Source organism: Oncorhynchus tshawytscha, linkage group LG26 (genome assembly GCF_018296145.1).
Source record: "Oncorhynchus tshawytscha isolate Ot180627B linkage group LG26, Otsh_v2.0, whole genome shotgun sequence".
Lineage (NCBI taxonomy): Eukaryota > Metazoa > Chordata > Actinopteri > Salmoniformes > Salmonidae > Oncorhynchus > Oncorhynchus tshawytscha.
The window spans coordinates 31,666,662-31,691,197 of NC_056454.1; the positions used below are offsets into that span (position 1 = coordinate 31,666,662).

Below are 24,536 nucleotides of genomic sequence, written 5' to 3' on the forward strand. Positions count from 1 at the left end.
ATTCATTGTCGCTTGACTTCTGAGGGAGAGACAGTGCACTGCCTGCCTGTCAAGCAGTGAGAGCAGCAGACACACTGAAGGAAGGAAAGTGACACAGACAGACTCACAGACAGATCCGCCAGTCAACTCACCTCCCTCAGGTAATTCAATCTCCTGACCTAGGGGCCTCTCAGTGTCACTGTGTTCCTCTGCATGTGTCGTTATTACGTTGAATCTACTGGGAAAATGTTCTGTGACTGCACATTGTTTCTGATGAGGATGAATGATGATGATGATGCATTTCTGTTGCTTTAACAGTCCATAAGGGTTCACAGATAGTCCTGTGAGTGTTAATAGATCGTGTCGTCCTGGAATCTGAGGGCAGCATGTGTAGTAGACATGCTGATCAATGCGCAGCATTGCCATGTCTTGACTGTAAAGTCAGCAGACTATGGTGACAGAGAGCAGAAGTAAACCATTGCACAGTGGTTAAACAGGAAGTACGTTGGGATGTGGTTAGCCTTGCTGCAACTACTGAAACGTATTCTAACATGTGAAAGCTAACAGTAGCTCAGATATAAATGTACATTTTCTAAAAGTTTCCAACATATCTTCACTATTCATGGAATAACATGTGGAATAACATGTGCTTCAGCATATGGAATTGACTGACACGTGAATTTGTCATCTTTTGAACTCACACTGCTGTAGCCATTTGAAAATGATGAACAAAATATAATATATATATATATTTTGTCTTTCAATGGTGCTTGAAGAATCCATAACACACACTACACTTAAAGGAATGTGCCTTTGAATACAAAACAATTGAGAGAAACCGAGGAAGCACAATTGATTGCTGTATAAAGATTATTTGGAGTGACAGACAGATTGGCTTTGATAAATGTCCACATCATAATATTGTTCCAATAAACCTCTCTTCCTATATCTAATCCATGCAAATATACCTTACTGTTTGATTATTTTCTTACTACGTAATGAATAAGCTGTTTGTTTAAAAGAGAACAAGATTTACATGTGAAATCTGCGGTACCAATGATTGATGTTTGTGGGTATTGCAGTTTTATTTCCATAAAGGCCCTTGATGATTTTAGTGACTGAGTCCACAGGTAATTATTGATAACAGATGAGGGTTTTAGGGATTTCAAATCAAGTAACTGGATTTGCCTCATGAAAGATAACGCCCCTCATGATCAAAATGCAAAGACAAATTTTACTTCATCATCAAAAAGTAAAGTCTGGGTAAATGTCGGCCCTAAAAAGACAATAATATCCTATTGTTAGATTAGTGAACATCACAGTGTCATTGTGTCATCCAGTGTGTGGTTTACTGAATCATCAGAGAGTGTCTCACTGCTGATTGAAATGAAATGCTTGTAAAGTGACAAAGCAGGTCATTTTGAAACATGGTGTAAAAATACATTAGTTTCGCTTCTGCTTCTGACCTCTATATCAATGGTAGGAGAAAGGTAACGAAACCCGGAACTCCTTGTTCTTACTTATTTTAGAATTTAGAAGTGTGCTACTGGGCCTCACGAGTGGCGCAGCAGTCTAAGGCACTGCATTGCAGTGCTAGAGGTGTCGCTACAGACCCGGGTTCGATCCCGGGCTGTATCGCAACTGGCCGTGATCGGGAGTCCCATAGGGCGGAGTACAATTGACCCAGTGTCGTCCGGGTTAGGGGAAGGTTTGGCTCGGGGGCTTTACTTGGCTCATCGCGGTCTAGCGACTCGTGCTGCGGGCCGGGCGCCTGCAGGCTGACCTCGGTCATCAGATGAACGGTGTTTCCTCCGACTCATTGGTGTGGCTGGCTTCCGGGTTAAGCAGGCGGGTGTTATGAAGCGCGGTTTGGTGGCTCGTGTTTCGGACGACGCATGACTCGACCTTCGCCTCCTGAGCCCGTTGGGGAGTTGCAGTAATGAGACAAGATTGAAATTGGGGAGAAAAAGGGGGTAAAAATACCCTAAAAATTTAATAATAAAGAAGTGGGCTACTACAGTACATACATTGTTGAATATAGACAAATAATGGTCTTTAGACCCTTCTCCATACTATAGGTTTAGAAAACCATAGATGTAATCACTAGGAGCCACTCAGTTGGGTGACAATAGAAAGAGAGACAATTGTTACTCATCCAAAAACTTCACACCTCGGAGGCAAGCAGAGCAGACCTAGTTTAAAGTGGGTCTTTGTATCTAAAGTGACCTTTTATCTCTCGCTGAGTCTGTGGTTTACAGCCGTAGAGCTCTCGATGAAGCCACACAGTGAAATGACAGCCATTCTCCCTATCTGTTATCACTATAGCAACCTGTACTCCACTCTCAACTCAGACTGAGGCCTAGAATGTATACTTCGTCCTAAGGCAGATGAGGAAGAATTCAGAGGAGTTTCCGATAAACACATACTCACACACAAACTTTGAGTTGGTCTGGCTAACCACACAGAATGTCACAAGACAAACTTCTCTGAATTGCATAATAGATTATTCTCCCTATTTCACACAAGTCTTAAGCAATATCCTCGTTATGACTTTGTATGTGTGTTGTTGGGGATACTTGGAAATGCTAGTTTTGTGATAATGACTTGCAGTTGCAAAGGGGTGTAATAAAGACACATGAATGGTGTGAATTACCTCACCAGAAAAAGTATAAAGCAGCTCACTAGAAGCAGGATACTTTAGAACGAAATAGACAGCAGAGCCCAGAACCATTGGGTACAGCAAATCACATTTTGTAGCAATTATCACAGTGACAACATGCAGAAAGTTCCTCCTTGTTGAGTATGTTCAGTATTGTAAGGGGTTTATAAAGTTGAAGTTGTGTTTGATGGTTTCAGATCCCACAAAATGGCTGCTCCACCACAGATTTCTCAAGATGAGTTGGAAGAACTGAGAGAAGCCTTTGCTAAGATCGGTGAGGGCCTGAACAAACTCCAATCCTGATTCCCCCATACTAAGACGGAAACTGAAACATAGTTGATAAATCATAGACTCACTTCACTCTCTCTTTTATTCTGGGTCACTGACTCATTATGTATTCAACAAGGCTACATTTTACATGAACTTTGATTTATCCATCCTGTTCCAGATGTGGACTCTCATGGCCACATTGGCACAGAAGAGCTCAATGACCTGTTCAAAGCTGCCAACCTGCCATTGCCGGGATACAGAGTCAGAGAGATCATCCAGGATCTCACCAAGACAGGAGACCTGCATGACGGCAAAGTCACCTTCGACGAGTTTGCTAATGTAAGTTCAGAGGTCAAGAGGTTAAAATCACTGGCATTTACAAAAAGTCAATGTCAAAGAACAGGAGAACATAGCATTTTCATACATTTTCACATGACACCAGAGATACATGGTCTCATCTCACCACTATTTTTCCTTTCACTAAGGTGGTCCATGGACTGAAGAGTACAGAAGTTGCTAAGACCTTCAAGAAAGCCATCAACAAGAAGGAGGGCATCTATGCCGTAGCAGGAACTTCAGAGCAGTCCAGCTCAGGCACACAGCACTCCTACTCAGGTGACTGCCCCTACTTGTTTCACTGAATGAGAATGCCCCCAAGCTACCTATTTGAGTCACTCTCTAGATATGTCTGTAGCCAACATGACACAGGAAGCACTAATCATTCAAATGAGACATACAGAACCACATCTATCTCTATGTATGGAACAATCCATTAGTACAACTATTCCTGGTCTGTGAAGTCACATATCTGAATGTCTCTGATTGGCTAATGTATATAAATATTTACAATAAGTACAAATACTGTATATTGTGCATCCACCCCCATACCCACACCTTTCTCCACTGACAGAGGAGGAGAAGGTGGCTTTTGTGAACTGGGTGAATAAGGCCTTGGAGAAAGACCCAGACTGCAAACATGTCCTCCCCATGGACCCCACCACCAACGATCTGTTCACCGCTGTCGGAGATGGGATCGTTTTATGGTACTTTCTAACTGGTCTCATAGACTTACTTTAGAGTAAAAACCAATCCCTATGGCAATATTACATTGATATTTAACTATGCATCTCTCCTTCACCTGGAAGTAAGATGATCAACCAGTCTGTTCCGGACACCATCGATGAAAGAACCATCAACAAGAAGAAGCTCACACCCTTCACCATCCAGGTAACCTTTTACAGACATTACTGTAACACCACATGCAGCTTTGTATAACCCATTGACACAGTAGTTTATTTTCTTTGTCATTATATACACTATGTCATACACATCTACAGCTGTGTGTGTGCTGTGCTCTAACAGGAGAATCTGAACCTGGCTCTGAACTCTGCGTCGGCCATTGGCTGCCACGTGGTGAACATCGGAGCAGAGGACCTGAAGGAAGGCAGACAGCATCTGGTCCTGGGCCTGCTCTGGCAAGTCATCAAGATCGGTTTGTTTGCTGACATCGAGATCAGCAGGAACGAAGGTGTGTGTGTGTGTGTGTGTTAAATGTTTATTTGAATATAGGCTTTCAATGTGTATGTGTGTTTTATAACTTTTTAACACGAGGGTGTCTATATATCTGCAGTACTGTACATCACTTGATCTCTGTAGCCTTGTTTGAATTTATGTGTGTGTATAATAATATCAATGGTGTGTGTGTGCAGCTCTGATAGCCCTGCTGAGGGATGGGGAGAGCCTGGAAGACCTGATGAAGCTTTCCCCAGAGGAGCTGCTGCTGCGCTGGGCCAACTATCACCTAGAGGAGGCCGGCTGCTCCAAGATCAACAACTTCAGCTCTGACATAAAGGTGGGTCACACACGTTATGTCGGATCTGGATTGTCATATGACTGTGTCGCTCCTGGATCTTCTTGTGCATTTGTGATTGTATTAATTTTCTGTTTTGCATTATAGGATTCCAAGGCCTACTACAACATCCTGAACCAAGTGGCCCCTAAGGGAGATGAGGAGGGAATCCCTCCTATTGCCATTGACATTTCAGGGATAAGGGTACATGCTCTTCCTACACTAGAAACATCAACCATTGAAGGTGCAATATTTCCGCCATTTCCTGGTTGCTAAAATCCGAATAGTTCGCCAAATGAATGTGACAATACAAGCAATGTATAGTGTAGAGCAGGTGTTCCCAATCTGGGGTACGGGCAATGCCATCGGGGGTACGCCAAATAAAAATGTGATTCACATTTAAAAATGTTGCCTCATTTCACTGCCAAAAAGAAAATTAAACCATCTAGTGTTCAGCGAAATAACAACACAATGTCAAATACAGGTAGCCTAGTCAAATAATTAACATCCAATCACAATAACCGTTACTCTCTCGCGTGAAACCTTCACTCTTGTGCAGACATTTAGAAACAAAATTACAATTTGAAAAATAAGCAATGGGAGTTTTTTGAGCGAGAATAAAGATGACTTTCGAGTACTAAGACATATATAAAACCAACAGATACCATTAATAAGAAGGGGCTAGAAGCATCTTATATGGTGAGCTACCAAGTGGCTAGGACAGGCAAGCCCCATACTATTGTGGAGGACTTAATTCTTCCTGCTGCTGCGGATATGGCTGGGACAATGCTGGGGGAAATGGCCCAAAAAAACTATACAGAAAATGGCTCCATCAAACAACACTGTTTCATGACGCATCAGTGAAATGGCAGGAGATGTTTAGAAAATATTACGGCTCCGCATACAAGCCAGTGAATTATATGCGTTACAGCTGGATGAGTCAACAGACGTGGCGGGCCTGGCACAGCTCCTGGTATATGTCCGTTACATTTATGGGGGGTCAATTAAGGAAGACATCCTCTTCTGCAAACCACTGTAAACCAGAACAACAGGAGACAATATTTTTTAAGTACTAGACAGCTTTGTGACATCAAATGGACTTTGGTGGTCAAGATGTGTTGGTATCTGTACTGACAACATACAGAAGTACAACATACAGAAGTGCGCTGGTTATCAAGGGGCAAAGTATTGACACGTTTTTTTAAATTGAGAGACAAGCTTAAAGTTTTCTTTACTGACCATAATTTTCACTTGTCTGACCGCTGACCGCTTCTCACACGACTGGCCTAACTGGGTGATGTTTTTTCTCGCCTAAATGATCTGAATCTTGAATTACAGGGACTCTCCGCAACTATATTCAATGTTCCGGACAAAATTGAGGCTATGATTAAGAAGTTGGAGCTCTTTTCTGTCTGCATTACAAAGGCAACACATACTGTAGGTCTTGCCATCATTGTATGATTATTTTGTGTGCAAATGAACTCAAGCTTACGGACAATGTCAAATGTGATATAGCGAAGCACCTGAGTGAGCTGGGTGCGCAATTACGCAGGTACTTACCGAAACGGACGACACAAACAACTGGAATCGTTATCCCTTTCATGCCCTGCCTGCAGTTCACTTACAGATATCACTTACCGATAGCCTCATCGAAATTGCAACAAGCGGTTCTGTGAAAATTGAATTTAATCAGAAACCACTGCCAGATTTCTGGATAGGGCTAAAAAAAAAAATATTCGTTATCCCTTTCATAATTCGTTATCCCTTTCATGCCCAGCCTCCATTCCACTTACCGATATCTGAACAAGAGAGCCTCATCAAAATTGCAACAAGTGGTTCTGTGAAAATTGAATTTACTCAGAGTATCCTGCCTTGGCAAATCCGCTGTTAAGACACTGATGCCCTTTGCAACCACTGTAGCCATGTGAGAGTGGATTCTCGGCCCTCTCTAGCATGAAAACTAAATAGACACAGACTGTGTGTGGAAAATTATTTAAGACTGAGACTTTCTCCAACACAACCCAACATTACAGAGTTAATATTCTATAACAAATAAGGTTTTATATGTGAGATTATGATTTGTGCCCTGGTCCTATAATGAGCCCTTCCCATGAACCGGGTTGTGACAAAAACTCACACTCATTCTTATGTTTAATAAATGTATCGTATAGTGTGTGTGTGGCAGGCTTATAATGATGGCAAAAAAAACAAATTTGAGAGTGCGCTGGCCCTGGTGCTAGAAGGGGGTACGCAGCTGGAGGTTGGGTGTTTGAAGGGGTACGGGACTATAAAAAGTTTGGGAACCACTGGTGTAGAGAATCATTGTACAATCTAAACTGCTGTGAAGTATTTTTTCAATAACAAAGAATATTGTGTTTTCAGCTGTTTGAAGCTTGGTGTACAAAACTGAAAATTAAAGATGCAGAAACTAAACTTAAGAACGGGAACCATATAAATAGTGCACTTAGAACATATCTACCCCTTCTTAGACTTGCTATCAATGAGAATGATACATCTATTACTAACATTTCTATGTGAATTTGGTCGGGTCACCCAAAAAGTTACATGTTGCAGCTTTAAATTTAGATTTCAGCAAACCTGATCAACTTACAGTTTTGTTCTTCTAGCCACTTAGGTTAAACATGCCTGCTAAATTGACCATATTATCAATGAGTGATACATCAGATGTTGCTGTTAAAGATCTCCCTACCACCCCCTGCAGGAGAAAGAGGACATAAAGAGAGCAGAGTGCATGTTGGAGCAGGCTGACCGTCTGGGCTGCCGGCAGTTCGTCACGGCAACCGACGTGGTCCGCGGCAACCCTAAGCTAAACTTAGCATACATTGCCAACCTGTTCAACAAGTACCCTGCCCTGAAGAAGCCTGAGAACCAGGACATCGACTGGAGCTCCATCGAGGGTCAGTTTTGGGACCAGACCATAACCCAGTTCCTGAGCATCCCCTCTTCCTGATTATAATATAAACCATATATAGGCCTAAACCAGTGTGTAATGCTGTCTCGGCCACTTCCAGGTGAAACCAGAGAGGAGCGCACCTTCAGGAACTGGATGAACTCACTGGGGGTCAACCCTCGTGTCAACCACCTCTATGTGTAAGTACAGGTCACTCCATCTTATTACACACCATTTCCAATCATTTGGAAACCGCACTCATTTAAATTGTGTGTGCATGTTTTACAGGGACATAGATGATGCTTTGGTCATCTTCCAACTCTATGAGAAGATCAATGTGCCAGTGGATTGGGACAGAGTAAACAAACCCCCTTACTCCAAACTGGGCAGCAACATGAAGAAGGTGAGACTAGGAACAATACGAGTTCTCCCAAAGTGCGATCATGATTAAAACGATCAATTGTACGTTGTTTTTTTTAAACAGTACAAAACATACACATACAGATGCACACAAATATCAACGACATCACACCTACCCAGACCTGCTCACACCCCCATCTCCAGCACCCATATCATTATCCGCCACATAGCCTCAACCTGCACCATTTTGTTTCTCTCTGTCCCCCACGCACTTTCAGCATTTAGATAAGAACGTGTTTTACCTTTCCATTTTGTTAATGATGGACGTTTGGTTGATTTCCAGTTTTTAAGTTTACGTTTTTTTCAAGATGATTGATGAGAAAAGTATCATCCAACCACTCGGGTATCTCACTGCACTTTCATATGCTTGAAATATGCAGACAGATTAAAAGTGCATTTACATTGTAATACTTATGACAGCCAACTTTCTAACTCCGCTGATAACTTTTGGACTTTATAGCATTCCCAGAAGGCATTGATTATTGAGTTATTGTTAGTTTTACACTTAATACATGACTCTGTCGCTGTGCTGTAGATTTTGTGAATTTTGTATTTTGTATAATACATTTTATACATTAGTTTAAACTGGAATAAGTGTACATTTTCGTTAACCTGTAATTTTGTTAGATACGTTCCAATATTCCCTCCATTTTGTGCCAATATCAGTTCTTTTTAAGTCTTGGTTCCAATAGATATTTTTCCTAAGAGATTGTCTGTTGGATAGGCTCTCTGCAAAGTTTTGTACAGTGCCTTCGGAAAGTATTCAGACCCCTTGACTTTTTCCACATTTTTTTAGGTTACAGCCTTATTCTAAAATTCATTAACTTGTTTCCCCCCTCATCAATCTACACAAATCAAATCAAATCAAATCAAATTTTATTTGTCACATACACATGGTTAGCAGATGTTAATGCGAGTGTAGCGAAATGCTTGTGCTTCTAGTTCCGACAATGCAGTAATAACGAACAAGTAATCTAACTAACAATTCCAAAAAAAAAACTACTGTCTTATACACAGTGTAAGGGGATAAAGAATATGTACATAAGGATATATGAATGAGTGATGGTACAGAGCAGCATAGGCAAGATACAGTAGATGATATCGAGTACAGTATATACATATGAGATGAGTATGTAAACCAAGTGGCATAGTTAAAGTGGCTAGTGATACATGTATTACATAAGGATGCAGTCGATGATATAGAGTACAGTATCTACGTATGCATATGAGATGAATAATGTAGGGTAAGTAACATTATATAAGGTAGCATTGTTTAAAGTGGCTAGTGATATATTTACATCATTTCCCATCAATTCCCATTATTAAAGTGGCTGGAGTAGAGTCAGTGTCATTGACAGTGTGTTGGCAGTAGCCACTCAATGTTAGTGGTGGCTGTTTAACAGTCTGATGGCCTTGAGATAGAAGCTGTTTTTCAGTCTCTCGGTCCCAGCTTTGATGCACCTGTACTGACCTCGCCTTCTGGATGACAGCGGGGTGAACAGGCAGTGGCTCGGGTGGTTGATGTCCTTGATGATCTTTATGGCCTTCCTGTAGCATCGGGTGGTGTAGGTGTCCTGGAGGGCAGGTAGTTTGCCCCCGGTGATGCGTTGTGCAGACCTCACTACCCTCTGGAGAGCCTTACGGTTGAGGGCGGTGCAGTTGCCATACCAGGCGGTGATACAGCCCGCCAGGATGCTCTCGATTGTGCATCTGTAGAAGTTTGTGAGTGCTTTTGGTGACAAGCCGAATTTCTTCAGCCTCCTGAGGTTGAAGAGGCGCTGCTGCGCCTTCCTCGCGATGCTGTCTGTGTGAGTGGACCAATTCAGTTTGTCTGTGATGTGTATGCCGAGGAACTTAAAACTTGCTACCCTCTCCACTACTGTTCCATCGATGTGGATGGGGGTGTTCCCTCTGCTGTTTCCTGAAGTCCACAATCATCTCCTTAGTTTTGTTGACGTTGAGTGTGAGGTTATTTTCCTGACACCACACTCCGAGGGCCCTCACCTCCTCCCTGTAGGCCGTCTCGTCGTTGTTGGTAATCAAGCCTACCACTGTTGTGTCGTCTGCAAACTTGATGATTGAGTTGGAGGCGTGCATGGCCACGCAGTCGTGGGTGAACAGGGAGTACAGGAGAGGGCTGAGAACACACCCTTGTGGGGCCCCAGTGTTGAGGATCAGCGGGGTGGAGATGTTGTTGCCTACCCTCACCACCTGGGGGCGGCCCGTCAGGAAGTCCAGAACCCAGTTGCACAGGGCGGGGTCGAGACCCAGGGTCTCGAGCTTGATGACGAGCTTGGAGGGTACTATGGTGTTGAATGCCGAGCTGTAGTCGATGAACAGCATTCTCACATAGGTATTCCTCTTGTCCAGATGGGTTAGGGCAGTGTGCAGTGTGGTTGAGATTGCATCGTCTGTGGACCTATTTGGGCGGTAAGCAAATTGGAGTGGGTCTAAGGTGTCAGGTAGGGTGGAGGTGATATGGTCCTTGACTAGTCTCTCAAAGCACTTCATGATGACGGATGTGAGTGCTACGGGGCGGTAGTCGTTTAGCTCAGTTACCTTAGCTTTCTTGGGAACAGGAACAATGGTGGCCCTCTTGATGCATGTGGGAACAGCAGACTGGTATAGGGATTGATTGAATATGTCCGTAAACACACCGGCCAGCTGGTCTGCGCATGCTCTGAGGGCGCGGCTGGGGATGCCGTCTGGGCCTGCAGCCTTGCGAGGGTTAACACGTTTAAATGTCTTACTCACTTACACACAATACCCCATAATGACAAAACAAAAACAGGTTTGCAAATATATTCAAAATAAAAACGGAAATATCACATTTACATAAGTATTCAGACCTTTTACTCAGTACTTTGTTGAAGGGCATTTGGCAGAGATTACAGCCTTGTGTCTTCTTAGGTATGACTCTACAAGCTTCGCACACCTTTTTTGGGGGAGTTTCTCCCATTCTTCTCTGCAGATCATCTCAAGCTCTGTCAGGTTGGATGGGGAGCGTTGCTGCACAGCTATTTTCAGGTCTCTCCAGAAATGTTTGATCGGGTTCAAGTCTGGGCACTGGCTGGGCCACTCAAGGACATTCAGAGATTTGTCCCGAAGCCACTCTTGCGTTGTCTTGGCTGTGTGCTTAGGGTCGTTATCCTGTTGGAAGGTGAACCTTCACCCCAGTCTGAGGTCCTGAGCAATCTGGAGCAGGTTTTCATCAACGATCTCTCTGTACCGCTGAAGAAATCCCCACAGCGTGATGCTGCCACTACCATGTTTCACCGTAGGGATGGTGCCAGCTTTCCTCCAGATGTGACACTTGGCATTCAGGACAAAGAGTTAAATTGTGGTTTAATAAGACCAGAGAATCTTGTTTCTCATGGTCTGAGAGTCTTTAGGTGCCATTTGGAAAACTGCCTTTTACTGAGGAGAGGCATTTGTCTGGCCACTCCACCATAAAGGCCTGATTGGTGGAGTGCTACAGAGATGGTTGTCCTTCTGGAAGGTTCTCCCATCTCCAAAGAGGAACTCTGGAGCTCTGTCAGAGTGACCATCGGGTTCTTGGTCACCTCCCTGACCACGGCCTTTCTCCCCGATTGTTCAGTTTGGCCGGGCAGCCAACTCTAGGAAGAGTCTTCCAAACGTATTCCATTTAAGAATGATGGAGGCCACTGTGTTCTTGCGAACCTTCAATGCCTCAGATTTTTTTTGGTACCCTTCCCCAAATCTGTGCCTTGACAAACAATCCTGTCTCAGAGCTCTTCGACCTCATGGCTTGGTTTTTGCTCTGACAATCACTGTCAACTGTGGGACCTTATATAGACAGGTGAGTGCCTTTCCAAATCATGTCCAATCAATTGAATTTACCACAGGTGGACTCCAATAAAGTTGAAACATCTCAAGGATGATCAATGGAAACAGGATGCACCTAAGCTCAGTTTCGAGTCTCATAACAAAGGTTCTAAATACTAATGTAAATACGTTATTTCTGTTTTTGCAATTTTTGCCATTTCTAAAAACCTGTTTTCACTTTGTCATTGTGGGGTATTGTGTGTAGATTGCTGAGGATTTTTATTTATTTAATCTATTTTAGAATAAGGCTGTAACGTAATAAAATGTGGAAAAAGTCAAGGGGTCTGAATATTTTCCGAAGGCACTGCACAAAACCTTGCAGAGAGAGCCTATCCAACAGATAATCTTTTCCCACGGCACTAGCCTATCATATAAATATCCTTTTCTGACTCAAATAGGATTCCCTCAAGATGGCTCTGACGCCCAAAAGATTTAAAATAGAAATTTCACAAATATGAAACTTTTAAGTTGCATGTTTTTAAAAATATCTACATTGTTCAGTCCAAAATTCCCTTTTAATTCTGTCATGGAAATACATGTATTTCCTATTACCAAGTAATTTATGGTGTTTATGCCTTTAGTTTTCCATGTGGACCAATTTATCTGTGAATTCTGAAAAGCTATCCAAGGATTGTTCCACAGGGTTGTGATTTTATGAAGTAATATTGGTTCATGTAGAACACGTTTCATTTTATTCCATATTGTTATAGTGTTCTTAGCTATGAAGATGTTACTGTTCTTAGCTTTATAGACATGTAAAAAGATTCTGGGGATGAGCATGCACGTCTTCAATATGTACCCATTGGTCCTCTTTAGTGCATACAATGAGTATCCAAAACATTAAGAACACCTGCTCTTTCCATGACATAGACTGACCAGGTAAATCCAGGTGAAAGCTATGATCCCTTATTGATGTCACTTGTTAAATTCACTTCAATTAGTGTAGATGAAGGGGAGGAGACAGGTTAAATAAGGATTTTTAAACCTTGAGACAATTGAGACATGAATTGTGTATGTGTGCCATTCAGAGGGTGAATGGGAAAGAAAAAATATATAAGTGCCTTTGAACGGGGTATGGCAGTAGGTAAGCGCACTGGTTTGTGTTAAGAACTGCAACGCTGCTGTTTTTACACGCTCAACAGTTTCCTGTGTGTTTCAAGAATGGTCCACAACCCAACAGACATCTTGCCAACTTGACAAAACTGTGGAAAACATTGGAGCCAACATGGACCAGTATCCCTGTGGAATGCTTTCAACACCTTGTAGAGTCCATGCCTAGACAAATTGAGGCTGTTCTGCTTATTTGCCCATCTGTTATGACCGAATATACTTTTTTAAAGAATGTCTTCGGTGAGGTAATTGGTATTACCAAGAATAAATATAAATACTTTGGGAGCCATGCCATTCTGAAGAGGTTTATTCTACCTGTAAGATTTGAGTAGTTGTTTTTTACCTTTATTTAACTAGGCAAGTCAGTTAAGAACAAATTCTTATTTTACAATGACGGCCTACCCACCTCCCCTAACCCGGACAACGCTGGGCCATAGTACACTGCCCTATGAGACTCCCGATCACGATGTTTGAGAATTCTGAAGATATTTTTAGCAAGGGGGGTTTTCATTGAGTTTTCAATATTGGCCAGGTATATCAGGAGATCATCTGCAAATAAGTTTAGTTGATATTACCAATGCTGATACATGTTACATTTGGGTCCTGTCTAATTCGTTCTGAAAGCAGTTCAACTGCCAGGGCAAACAGGAGGGAGGAAAGAGGACATACTGTATTGTGCATCTTTCTAAAGCAATTTCAGCAATTCATGTATTATTTGTGTAGATTTTTGCAGAAGGACATTTATACATATATATTTTAAATTGATTATTTCTGCTGGAAAGTTGAACGCTTCCAAAGTTTTGAATAGAAAAGTCCATTCAAGACAGATGAAAAGCCTTTTCGGCATCAACAGACATTATTGATCGTTCTAAGATGGCGTAGCAGTCAGACGTCTTTGTCCTCGCCGGGTATATATCTTTTTATATATTTTTTCTTCGCATATATTTTTTAAATATTTTGAATATTTTTCTTAACCTCAACTTCAACATACTCTCCTGCAATCCGCCTCACCCAATGTGGTATGGATCTGCTATATTCTTTACTTTTGAACCGGATCCCCCAACAGATGCTAGCTAGCTAACTAGCTACTAGCTAGTAGTCAGCCAGCCACTGCTAGTGGTCTTCAGCTAACCTTTAGCCAACAACTCTTGCTAGTCTGCACAGCGCGATTCAAAACAGAGCAAATCGGACTTATTTTTCTCCATATCTCCAGATTCCTACCGCAAGCTCTGAACCTTCTCACCTGGATCATCTCAGCTAGCTAGCTGCTATCCGAGTGGCCACTCCTGGCTAATATCTCTGTCCCGAAGCAAGAACCAATTAGCCTGGAGCTAGCCTTTGCTAGGCCCATCTCTCGGCTAGCCGACAGCCACTCCTTGGGCTACAATACCTATTTTGCAAATTGGCCTGGACCCCTTTAACTGCCAACATGGAGCCCCGTCGATCCATCACGACTGGACTACCGACGTAATCTGCCCGAGGGGGGTTTTCAACTGGCTCCTCCGTCGCGACGTTCACTGATTGCACTAGCAGCGGCCCGCAGCTGTCTAGAGCATATCGGACTGTGAGCTGAAGAGAACCATCGGACAAATTCTTTGGCCACAATACCTATTTTGCCAATTGGCCTTGACCCTTTTACCACACGGAGCCCTGCTGATCTTTCACGACTGGTCTGCCGACGTAACAGCACGAGGGGGCTACAACAGACTTCTTCCGTCATGACATCCCTCTAAGGCCCTTCTGCTAGCTTGCTAGGGCCCGCCCGCTAGCTGTCTGAATTGCTGTGTTTCCACCCCCCCAAACTACTCACTGGACCCCTATGACCACTCGGCTACGCATGCCTCTCCCTAATGTCAATATGCCTTGTTCATCACTGTTTTGGATAGTGATTATTGCCTTATTTCACTGTAGAGCATCTAGCCTTGCGCAATACGCCTTAGCTAACCCTTTAGATCCACCTCCCACACATGCGGTGACCTCACCTGGTTTAAATGATGTTTCTAGAGACAATTTCTCTCTCATCGTCACTCAATGCATAGGTTTACCAACACTGTATTCACATCCTACCATACCTTTGTCTGTACATTATGCCTTGAATCTATTCTACCATGCCTAGAAACCTGCTCCTGTTCCGAACGTACTAGACGATCAGTTCTTATAGCCTTTAGCCATACCCTTATCCTACTCCTCTTCTGTTCCTCTGGTGATGTAGAGGTTAAACCAGGCCCTGCAGTGCCTAGCTCCACTCCCATTCCCCAGGCGCTCTCATTTGTTGACTTCTGTAACTGTAAAAGCCTTGGTTTCATACATGTTAACATTAGAAGCCTCCTCCCTAAGTTTGTTTAATTCACTGCTTTAGCACACTCTGCCAACCCGGATGTCATAGCCGTGTCTGAATCCTGGCTCAGGAAGACCACCAAAAACCCTGAAATTTCCATCCCTACTATAACATTTTCCGACAAGATAGAACTGCCAAAGGGGGCGGAGTTGCAATCTACTGCAGAGATAGCCTGCAGAGTTCTGTCTTACTATCCAGTTCTGTGCCCAAACAATTTGAGCTTCTACTTTTAAAACTCCACCTTTCTAGAAACAAGTCTCTCACCGTTGCTGCTTGCTATAGACCACCTTCTGGCCCAGCTGTGCCCTGGACACCATATGTGAATTGATTGCCCCCCATCTATCTTCAGAGCTCGTACTGTTAGGTGACCTAAACTGGGACATGCTTAACACCCCGGCCACCCAACAATCTAAGCTTGATGCCCTCAATCTCAACCAGGATCTCAGCGATTACTGCATCATTGCCTGCATCCGTAATGGGTCTGCGGTCAAATGACCACCCCTCAAACGCTCCCTAAAACACTTCAGCGAGCAGGCCTTTTTAATCGACCTGGCCCGGGTATCCTGGAAGGATATTGACCTAATTCCGTCAGTAGAGGATGCCTGGTTATTCTTTAAAAGTGCTTTCCTCACCATCTTAAATAAGCATGCCCCATTCATTTTTTTTTAACCAGGAACACTCTAGACCTGACTGCCCTTGACCAGCACAAAAACATCCTGAGGTGTTCTGTATTAGCATCGAAAAGCCTACGCGATATGCAACTTTTCAGGGAAGTTAGGAAGCAATATACACAGGCTAGGAAACACTGTCACCACCGATAAATCCACGATAATTGAGAATTTCAAGAAGCATTTTACTACGGCTGGCCATGCTTTCTACCTGGCTACCCCTACCCCGATCAACAACCCTGCTCCCCCCACAGCAACTTGCCCAAGCCTCCCCCATTTCTCCTTCACCCAAATCTAGATAGCTGATGATCTGAAAGAGGTGCAAAATCTAGACCCCAACAAATCAGCCGGGCTAGACAATCTGGACCCTCTCTTTCTAAAATGATCTGCCGAAATTATTGTAACCCCTATTACTAGCCTGTTCAACCTCTCTTTCATATCCCCAAAGATTGGAAAGCTGCCGTGGTCATCCCCCTCTTCAAAGGGGAGACACTCTAGACCCAAACTGCTACAGACCTATATTTATCCTACCCTGCCTTTCTAAGGTCTTCAAAAGCCAAGTTAACAAACAGATCACCGACCATTTCGAATCCCATCGTACTTTCTTCCGCTATGCAATCTGGTTTACGAGCTGGTCATGGGTGCACCTCAGCCACGCTCAAGGTCCTAAGCGATATCATAACCGCCATCAATAAGAGACAATACTGTGTAGCTGTATTCATCAACCTGGCCAAGGCTTTCGACTCTGTCAATCACCACATTCTTATCGGCAGACTCAACAGTCTTGATTTGTGAAATGACTGTCTCGCTGGTTCACCAACTACTTCTCAGACAGAGTTCAGTGTGTCAAATCAGAAGGCCTTGTTGTTCGAACCTCTTGCAGTCTATTGGGGTGCCACAGGGTTCAATTCTCGGGCCGACTCTTTTCTCTGTATACATCAATGATGTCGCTCTTGCTGCTGGTGATTCTCTGATCCACCTCTACGACACCATTCTGTATACTTCTGTTCCTTCTTTGGACACTGTGTTAACTAACCTTCAGACGAGCTTCAATGCCATACAATTCTCCTTCTGTGGCCTCCAACTGCTCTTAAATGCAAGTAAACTAAATGCATGCTCTTCAACCAATCGCTGCCCAGACCTGCCCGCCTGTCCAGCATCACTACTCTGGACGGTTCTGAATATGTGGACAACTACAAATACCTAGGTGTCTGGTTAGACTGTAAACTCTCCTTCCAGACTCACATTAAGCATCTCCAATCCAAAATTAAATCTAGAATCGGCTTCCTATTTCGCAACAAAGCATCCTTCACTCATGCTGCCAAACATACCCTCGTAAAACTGACTATGCGACCGATCCTTGACTTCGGCAATGTCATTTACAAAATAGCCTCCAACACTCTACTCAGAAAATTGGATGCAGTCTATCACAGTGCCATCTGTTTTGTCACCAAAGCCCCATATACTACCCACCACTGTGACCTGTATGCTCTCGTTGGCTGGGCCTCACTTCATATTCATCGCCAAACCCACTGGCTCCAGATCATCTATAAGTATTTTGCTAGGTAAAGCCTACCTTATCTCAGCTCGTAGCACGCGCTACCTGCTTTAGCGCGTGCTACGGGTGGGTGCTGCTATGGTGACCAGTGAGCTGGGATAAGGCGGGGCTTTACCCAGCAAAAGACTTATAGATGACCTGGAGCCAGTGGGTTTGGCTGTAGCGCGTGCTACAGGTGGGTGCTGCTATGGTGACCAGTGAGCTAGTCACTCCCAAAGCCAATTCCTCTTTGGGCTGCCTTTCCTTCCAGTTCTCTGCTGCCAATGATTGGAACGAACTGCAAAAATCACTGAAGCTGGAGACTCATATCTCTCTAACTAACTTTAAGCACCAGCTGTCAGAGCAGCTCACAGATCACTGCACCTGTACATAGCCCATCCAACTACCTCATCCCCATGCTGTTGTTTATTTTATTTTGCTCCTTTGCACCCCAGTATCTCTACTTGCACACTAATCTTCTGCACATCTATCACTCCAGTGTTTAATTGCTATAATTGTAATTATTTTGCCACTGGCCTATTTATTGCCTTACCTACCTTATTTGCACACACTGTATATAGACTTTTTGTATTGTATTATTGACTGTATGTTTATTAATTCTATGTGTAACTCTGTGTTTGTGTCACACTGCTTTGCTTTATCTTGGCACGGTCGCAGTTGTAAGTGAGAACTTGTTCTCAACCAGGTTAATTGATCAAGTCTGGTAAGACTTTTCCCATTCTATTGCTTATGAGTTTTGTTATTTTTTTGTCACAATTGTCACAATTTATTAAACTTACAGGTCTGTAATCAGCAGTGGACTCTCCAGATTATCATGGTTTTAATATAACTGAAAACCCTTTTTGATACATGGAACTAGAAGCACTGAATTGAGTGACCTGTGTTGTCATTTGTGAAATAAGGATGATACTTTGTCCCAAAATGTTAAATAGAATTCTATGAGAAAGCCGTCCATTCAAGCCGTCCACGCAAACATTTTAACAGTATCTAATATTTGTTTGAGGGATGATATGTTTTTAGTAATAATTTTTTTTCTGCTGATAATTGCTTCAGGGTTGTTGAGTCTAAGAAGGTTGTAGGATCAGTCCAACTGTTGTTTATTTCTGATTTATATAGATTTTCATAGAAGCTTTTCAATTGATTGATTGATTGTGTTTGTCTGTTCCAGTTGGAGAACTGTAACTATGCAGTGGAGCTGGGGAAGAAGGAGGCCAAGTTCTCCCTGGTTGGCATCGCTGGACAGGACCTGAATGAAGGCAACAGAAAACTCACCCAGGCCCTGCTGTGGCAGCTGATGAGGAGGTAATGCAACAGAATACTGTTAAAATGCTTCAGATTATACATTTTTCCTGTTCCGGTCATGTGATCAGGAAAAACCCCTATGCAGACCCAATGCATACTCCATAATTCCACATTTAGAAGGATCCATCTCTTTCTCTCAGGTACACACTGAACATTCTGGAGGAGCTTGGTGATGGGCAGAAGGTGAATGACGACACCATCGTCACCTGGGTCAACGATACACTCACACAGGCTGGCAAAGGCACCATCTCTGGATTCAAGGTAGGCTGTACCTCTGCTGTTTAATATTTTCCTGACCATGGTACCTTTTTTGACGTTCTAGACTTCATTTAGTCACTAAGCAGTAAAGAAAATACAAATACAGCACCCTCCACAGCAATAGCTCAGTGTGTGTGTGTCTGTGCCTCTGTAGGATGGGTCCATTGCCACCAGTATGCCAGTCCTGGACCTGATTGATGCCATCCAGCCAGGCTCTATCCGCTATGATCTAATCAAAGTGGAGGACCTAACTGAGGAGGAGAAGCTCAATAACGCCAAGTACGTACTATGTGATGATAATCAAATTTAGGTATGAGCTTGATGAAATAGAGGAAACGTTAAAGTTAACAGATGTAAAGATATCCCCACTAACACATCTCCTCTTAATCCTACCTGTTGTCAGGTATGCCATCTCCATGGCCAGGAAGATCGGAGCGCGGGTGTACGCCCTGCCTGAGGACCTGGTGGAGGTCAAACCTAAGATGGTGATGACGGTGTTCGCCTGCCTGATGGCCCGGGGCATGAAGAGGGTGTAGGGGTCACGACACCACAGAACACATCACCTGAAGCTGTTATCAGCACAACAACCAGAATCAGGGAAAAGAGGATACTAGCTCACAAGACAATTTCAATAATATAGCTAGTATGTCAGGAAATCAGGGATTCAAAACTCAGGCCTAATATAGCAAAGAGCAGATAAAAATAGATAATACTAGAAATATACCACAGATATCAGAAAGTCAAGCATCTTATTTTGATACGAGATTAAGCTCTTTCTAACTTTACTTTTTATTTCTTTAATTGATGCTATTAATGATATGGTTTTCAATTTTAATTAGGGACCATTTTGCTTTCAGACTGAAAATAAAGACATCAGGGAAAATGATGATTTTTTTTTGTATTAAAAAATAATGTTGTTACTTGGTTTTGTTCACACACTTTGTAATACACATACTCTACACCTGTACAGTATGAGCAGTCTACTTACAAATAGTTGTTCTGCATTAAGAATTTACTCATGTGACAAACCATCTAGTTCACTTAAAAACTGAGAACACATTCAAAACAGAACCCACCAATCCTATATTTGCATGTACAGTATTACTCACTATAGAAAATATAAGCCAAAAACCCAGATGATTCATCACATATCCATTTAATGAAACAAAACCGACAAGCTTCAATCTCTGAAGGGGAAAAAAAAAACACTGTTTCAAAATGAATTTTCAAAATATCTTTGTCCAGAAAAGAGAGGGGAAGAACAGTAACTGAGTTCAAACCTGACTCCAGGTGGGTACTGGTGAGGTCGTGAGGATTGTCTGGCTGTTTATACAGCCTTGGTCAGTATCTCTTGGTTGGGGCGCTATTTAGCGGATAGTGCCTCTGTGGGCTTACTCCCTTGGGGTGTTATTTGGCAGGTCAGGCTAGTGCCACGTTCTCTATGTACTGTTATTTGGCCGGTTTCGCCTCAGGGGGGGTTTCTCCTGTATCTAGGGTCTTGAGAAGGCGGAAGAGGCCAGCTGCCTCACGTATACGGCTGAACTCAATGCAGAAGGCCTGCACCTCGATGAACAGGTCCTGCACATTGATGATCTTGTTCCGGATCAGAGACTGTAGGAACACACACACCAGGCGCACCAGGCGGTTCTGCCAATGGAAACAGAGAGGTTTTACACAGACACATCTGGAACACTGGAAAACACAGTGGAGAATTGACTAACATTAGTAGTGAACAGTCACCTTGAATGGGGACAACCCACAAATTAACTTCCTGTTACAATTTTCTGAGAATGGAAATGGCATGCATCCTCCTGTAAGACAAGCTTTTCAATGTGACTGACAGGTCAAACAGTAAGCTACAGGCTCCTGCCATGGCCCTTCCACAGTCCTCCTTACCTGCATGTACTTGTCTTTGATCTGTTCACATGTGGAGATACAGTTGGAGATGTACAGATGAATGAACTCTGGTGGGAGGTCCACAGCAGTTGTCAGCCTGTGCACACAAAGAATAACCTCATAAATAAACAGAAAAATAAACATTTTAAAACTATACCTATATTGAAAACTGATTCTAGACAACTGAATTGTATAAATCAAATTCTATCCAAAGTCCCCACCTGTTGACCACCTCCATGGAGTGCAGGGACATGTCCATGTTGACCAGGACGGAGAAGTACTCAGTGATCTGGCTGGACTGCATTAGTTTGAGCAGCATCTCAATGGCCACCAGAGGGTTGTTCTCCACCAGGTCAGGCAGCTTGGCCGGGGTCAGACCGATGTGGTACACCAGTTTAGGATCCTTTTCCAGCTCACCCAGGAGCTGTAGGGAAAGAGGCAGCAATATTAAGAGAGACATTCAGGTTGAATTCACAAATGAAGGTTAAGGATATCTGAAATATATAAAATACAGTTTTGAGTAGACAGTGTACCTGTCTACTCACCTGTGACTGCTGCTGGGCAGACAGCGGGCTCTTGAATGCCTTGGCCATGATGCGTTTGATCTCCACGCCCGTGCTGTTCTTTACACACATAGAGCGGTCCCACTGCACACTGTGGTCTGGCTCCGTGGGGTTCAGCCACGCCAGCTCGTCTTCACACACGTGCAGTGGAGGGGGCGGCCGGATGAACTCCGGACGGAAGTGACCTGGGGAGAGGGAGGGTCACAGGTAGCTGTTACAGAATGTGTATGTGGCTTGGCTTACGTGATACTTGGGATATCCTATATACACTCAGGGGCCCGTTTATTAGGTACACCACCCAGTTCACAAAAATGGTTCGCTCCTACAGACAGTGAGTCACATGGCCATGGCTTGCTATATAAAGCAAGCAGACAGACACCGAGGCATTTAATTACTGTTCGATTGAACATTAGAATGTGCAAAATGAGTTCCCTAAACGACGTTGAGAGTGGTTTGATAGTCGGTGCCAGGCACGCTCGTTCCAGTATCTCAGAAATGTCCGGCCTCCTAGGCTTTTCACACAGGACAGTGTCTAGGGATTACAGAGAATGGTGCGACAAACAAAAAACATGTAGTAGTCCTGTGGGCGAAAACAGCTTGTTGATGAGAATAGCAAGATTCGTGCAAGCTAACAGGCGGGCCACAAACAGTCAAATAATGGCGCAGTACAACAGTGGTGTGAAGAAGGGCATCTCGGAAGGCATAACTCGTCGGTCCTTTTCACGGATGAGCTATTGCAGCAGACGACCACACCGGGTTCTACTATTAGCTAGAAAGAAGAGGAAGCGGCTCCAGTGGGCACGCGATCACCAACACTGGACAATTGAGGAGTGGAAAAACATTGCTTTGTCTGACGAATCCCAGTTCCTGTTGAGTCATGCTGACGGCAGAGTCAGGATTTGTCGTAAGCAGCATGAGTCCATAGCCCCATCCTGTCTGGTGTCAACGGTGCAGGCTGGTGGCAGTGGTGTAATGGTGTGGAGAATGTTTTCCTGGCACACGTTAAGTCTCTTGATACTAATTGAGCAACATTTTTGTTTAAAACTTTGTTGGTTACTACATGATTCTATATGTGTTATTTCATAGTTTTGATGTTTTCACTATTAGAAAATAGTAAAAATAAAGAAAAACCCTTACATGAGTAGGTGTGTCCAAACTTTTGACTGGTACTATATGTCCTCCATAAACATAACTGATAGACTCATAACATTGTGATTGATTAAACGCTCCACTTACTCTCCAGTGCAGGTCGAGGCCCAGTGACCAGGGACTCTGTGATCTGATTGGCCACTGAGCTGTCAAACCCAGAATTGGAGGAATCTGGGTCCGGGTCACTGAGGATACTGGGGAAGCTGGCCTTACTCTGGGTGGGTAGCTCTGACTGGCGCTCTGCAGGGTCAAGAAGGGAGAAAGAGATAAGATAGTTTACATATTAAGTGTTAGAAATGCAGCATAATAAAGTGTAAAGAACTGTCTGTTGTACTACAGTAAGGATATGAGAGGTGTTATGTCTCAACACAGGCAAATAACTATTTTTGAGCTGCCTAAAATTCTTGAGGTTCTATAACCATCCTCAATACAACAAACATGAGTGCATACATTTTGGTTCAGTACCTGCCAAGGCCAACTGCAGCCCACTAATGTCTATGGACTGTGGCATGTTCCCCATGTCCATGCATGACACCTGTCTGGGGGTCTTCTTGAAGAGTTCCCTTGGAGGTGCCAGCATCAGCTGGGAGAGGAAGAACTTCTCAGGCTGTGTTATGGGTGGTAAGAATCCTGTGGACAGTAAAATGATCAGTAAGTACTTGAAATGTCGATGTTCAGCATAGACCTGTATTGAGACATTACTTGTGGATGAAAGAAACACACACTTTTAACAATACTTATCACTATGCACACTGATAGGAGTCTAGACACACTCACCTGACAGTTGTTTCTCCTGTTCCTCCCCAACTGGTGAGGGGTTCAGCAAGTGAGCAAAGACAGCGGCAAAGGGGTTGGCGGCAAGAGGCTCTGTGCGGTACATCTCCCAGAGAAGGTAGAGGGCGGTGAGGCGCTGGGCAGAGCTGGGCAGAAGATCTGGCTGTTGCAGCAGCATCACCAACACCGAACCCACTCGGAAATGTTCGGCCTTTGCGAAGTAATGATGAAACGCGGTTGACAGACTTTCGAAAGTGTTGGTGCAAGCTTCCTCAGAGATGATTCCCAAGAGGTTGGACAGCTCCTTCGGGGCGAGTGTCATTTTTCCTATGTGTAGTGGGGGCTACAGTAACAAGCTGCTAGCTTTTAGCTACGTGACTAAAATGATCAATCACTGCTTGCTATTAGTCTTTAATAATTACAGGTAAATAGCATTATTCAGTTCATTCAAAAAACTGAAAAATAAGCTCGTTACATTTCCATTAACTCCACCGGAGTGCAGATGTGGACAGCTAGGTAACGTTAACAATTAACGTTAGTAAATGTTATTAGCTCTTGCTAGTTAGCTTGCTAGTTTGTCAGTAAAGACTAAAGTCATTATAAAACAAAATTATACATCTTAACAATATCGACCTTGGTCAAAAAATGTACATAACAATCTTAATGATCTAAAATCATTCATTTGCTTATTGTCAAAGGTTAAATAAGAAGTAAATTAGCTAGCTGTCAAATTTTTTTCATCAGTTTCCACTTCGTTCACAACATTGGAGCGTAGAGTTTTGACCTTTGACACGACCCCGGTAACAACGTGCATTCTGGGAGATATAGTACAGTAGATTATTCGTGTTTTTGTGCTTGCTCTGGACCTTTCGTGGCTACAACAACACTTGTCTACAGATTACAGGTAATGCATTTGTTACAACTTGTGTGTCAATTAATTTTAGTTTGCAAACGCACTGCAACAAATGACGTATGTTATTATTAAC

General features: G+C 43.3%; 2 protein-coding genes across 3 annotated transcripts; one reads left to right on the forward strand and one right to left on the reverse strand.

The window, feature by feature from the left end:
• LOC112225536 (plastin-2) lies at window positions 1-20,088 on the forward strand. The gene is made up of 16 exons (XM_024389577.1): window positions 1-140; window positions 2,836-2,912; window positions 3,087-3,247; window positions 3,394-3,523; window positions 3,819-3,951; window positions 4,054-4,135; window positions 4,271-4,436; window positions 4,618-4,760; window positions 4,866-4,961; window positions 7,480-7,675; window positions 7,790-7,868; window positions 7,957-8,071; window positions 18,777-18,910; window positions 19,051-19,171; window positions 19,323-19,447; window positions 19,572-20,088. The coding sequence occupies exons 2-16, from the start codon at window positions 2,846-2,848 to the stop codon at window positions 19,702-19,704; spliced, it is 1,881 nt and encodes a 626-aa protein (XP_024245345.1). The 5' UTR covers window positions 1-140; window positions 2,836-2,845; the 3' UTR covers window positions 19,705-20,088.
• A 219-nt stretch (window positions 20,089-20,307) lies between these two features.
• Window positions 20,308-24,350, reverse strand: LOC112225537 (CCR4-NOT transcription complex subunit 11). 2 transcript variants are annotated; one of them, XM_024389579.2, is made up of 7 exons: window positions 23,554-24,350; window positions 23,242-23,406; window positions 22,864-23,016; window positions 21,610-21,812; window positions 21,286-21,488; window positions 21,065-21,161; window positions 20,308-20,815 (listed from the first exon to the last, which is right to left on the reverse strand). In XM_024389579.2, exons 1-7 carry the CDS (start codon window positions 23,870-23,872, stop codon window positions 20,618-20,620), a joined length of 1,338 nt encoding a protein of 445 aa, XP_024245347.1. In that variant the 5' UTR covers window positions 23,873-24,350; the 3' UTR covers window positions 20,308-20,617. The 2 variants fall into 2 exon arrangements, with proteins under 2 accessions (XP_024245347.1, XP_024245346.1); XM_024389578.2 differs by having other exon boundaries at window positions 21,598-21,812.
• Window positions 24,351-24,536: the final 186 nt, after the last annotated feature.

Bases quoted from the DNA above. Each gene is read 5' to 3' on its own strand.
- LOC112225537 (XM_024389578.2), bottom strand. From the start codon at position 23,872: ATGACACTCGCCCCGAAGGAGCTGTCCAACCTCTTGGGAATCATCTCT. The intron at 23,407-23,553 runs GTGAGTGTGTCT...TACTGTCCACAG, and splicing joins ACAGGAGAAACAACTGTCAG to GATTCTTACCACCCATAACA. The intron at 21,489-21,597 runs GTACACTGTCTA...CTTTCCCTACAG, and splicing joins AGTCACAGGTGAGTAGACAG to CTCCTGGGTGAGCTGGAAAA.
- LOC112225536 (XM_024389577.1), top strand. From the start codon at position 2,846: ATGGCTGCTCCACCACAGATTTCTCAAGATGAGTTGGAAGAACTGAGA. The intron at 18,911-19,050 runs GTAATGCAACAG...TCTTTCTCTCAG, and splicing joins CTGTGGCAGCTGATGAGGAG to GTACACACTGAACATTCTGG. The intron at 19,448-19,571 runs GTACGTACTATG...ACCTGTTGTCAG, and splicing joins GAGAAGCTCAATAACGCCAA to GTATGCCATCTCCATGGCCA.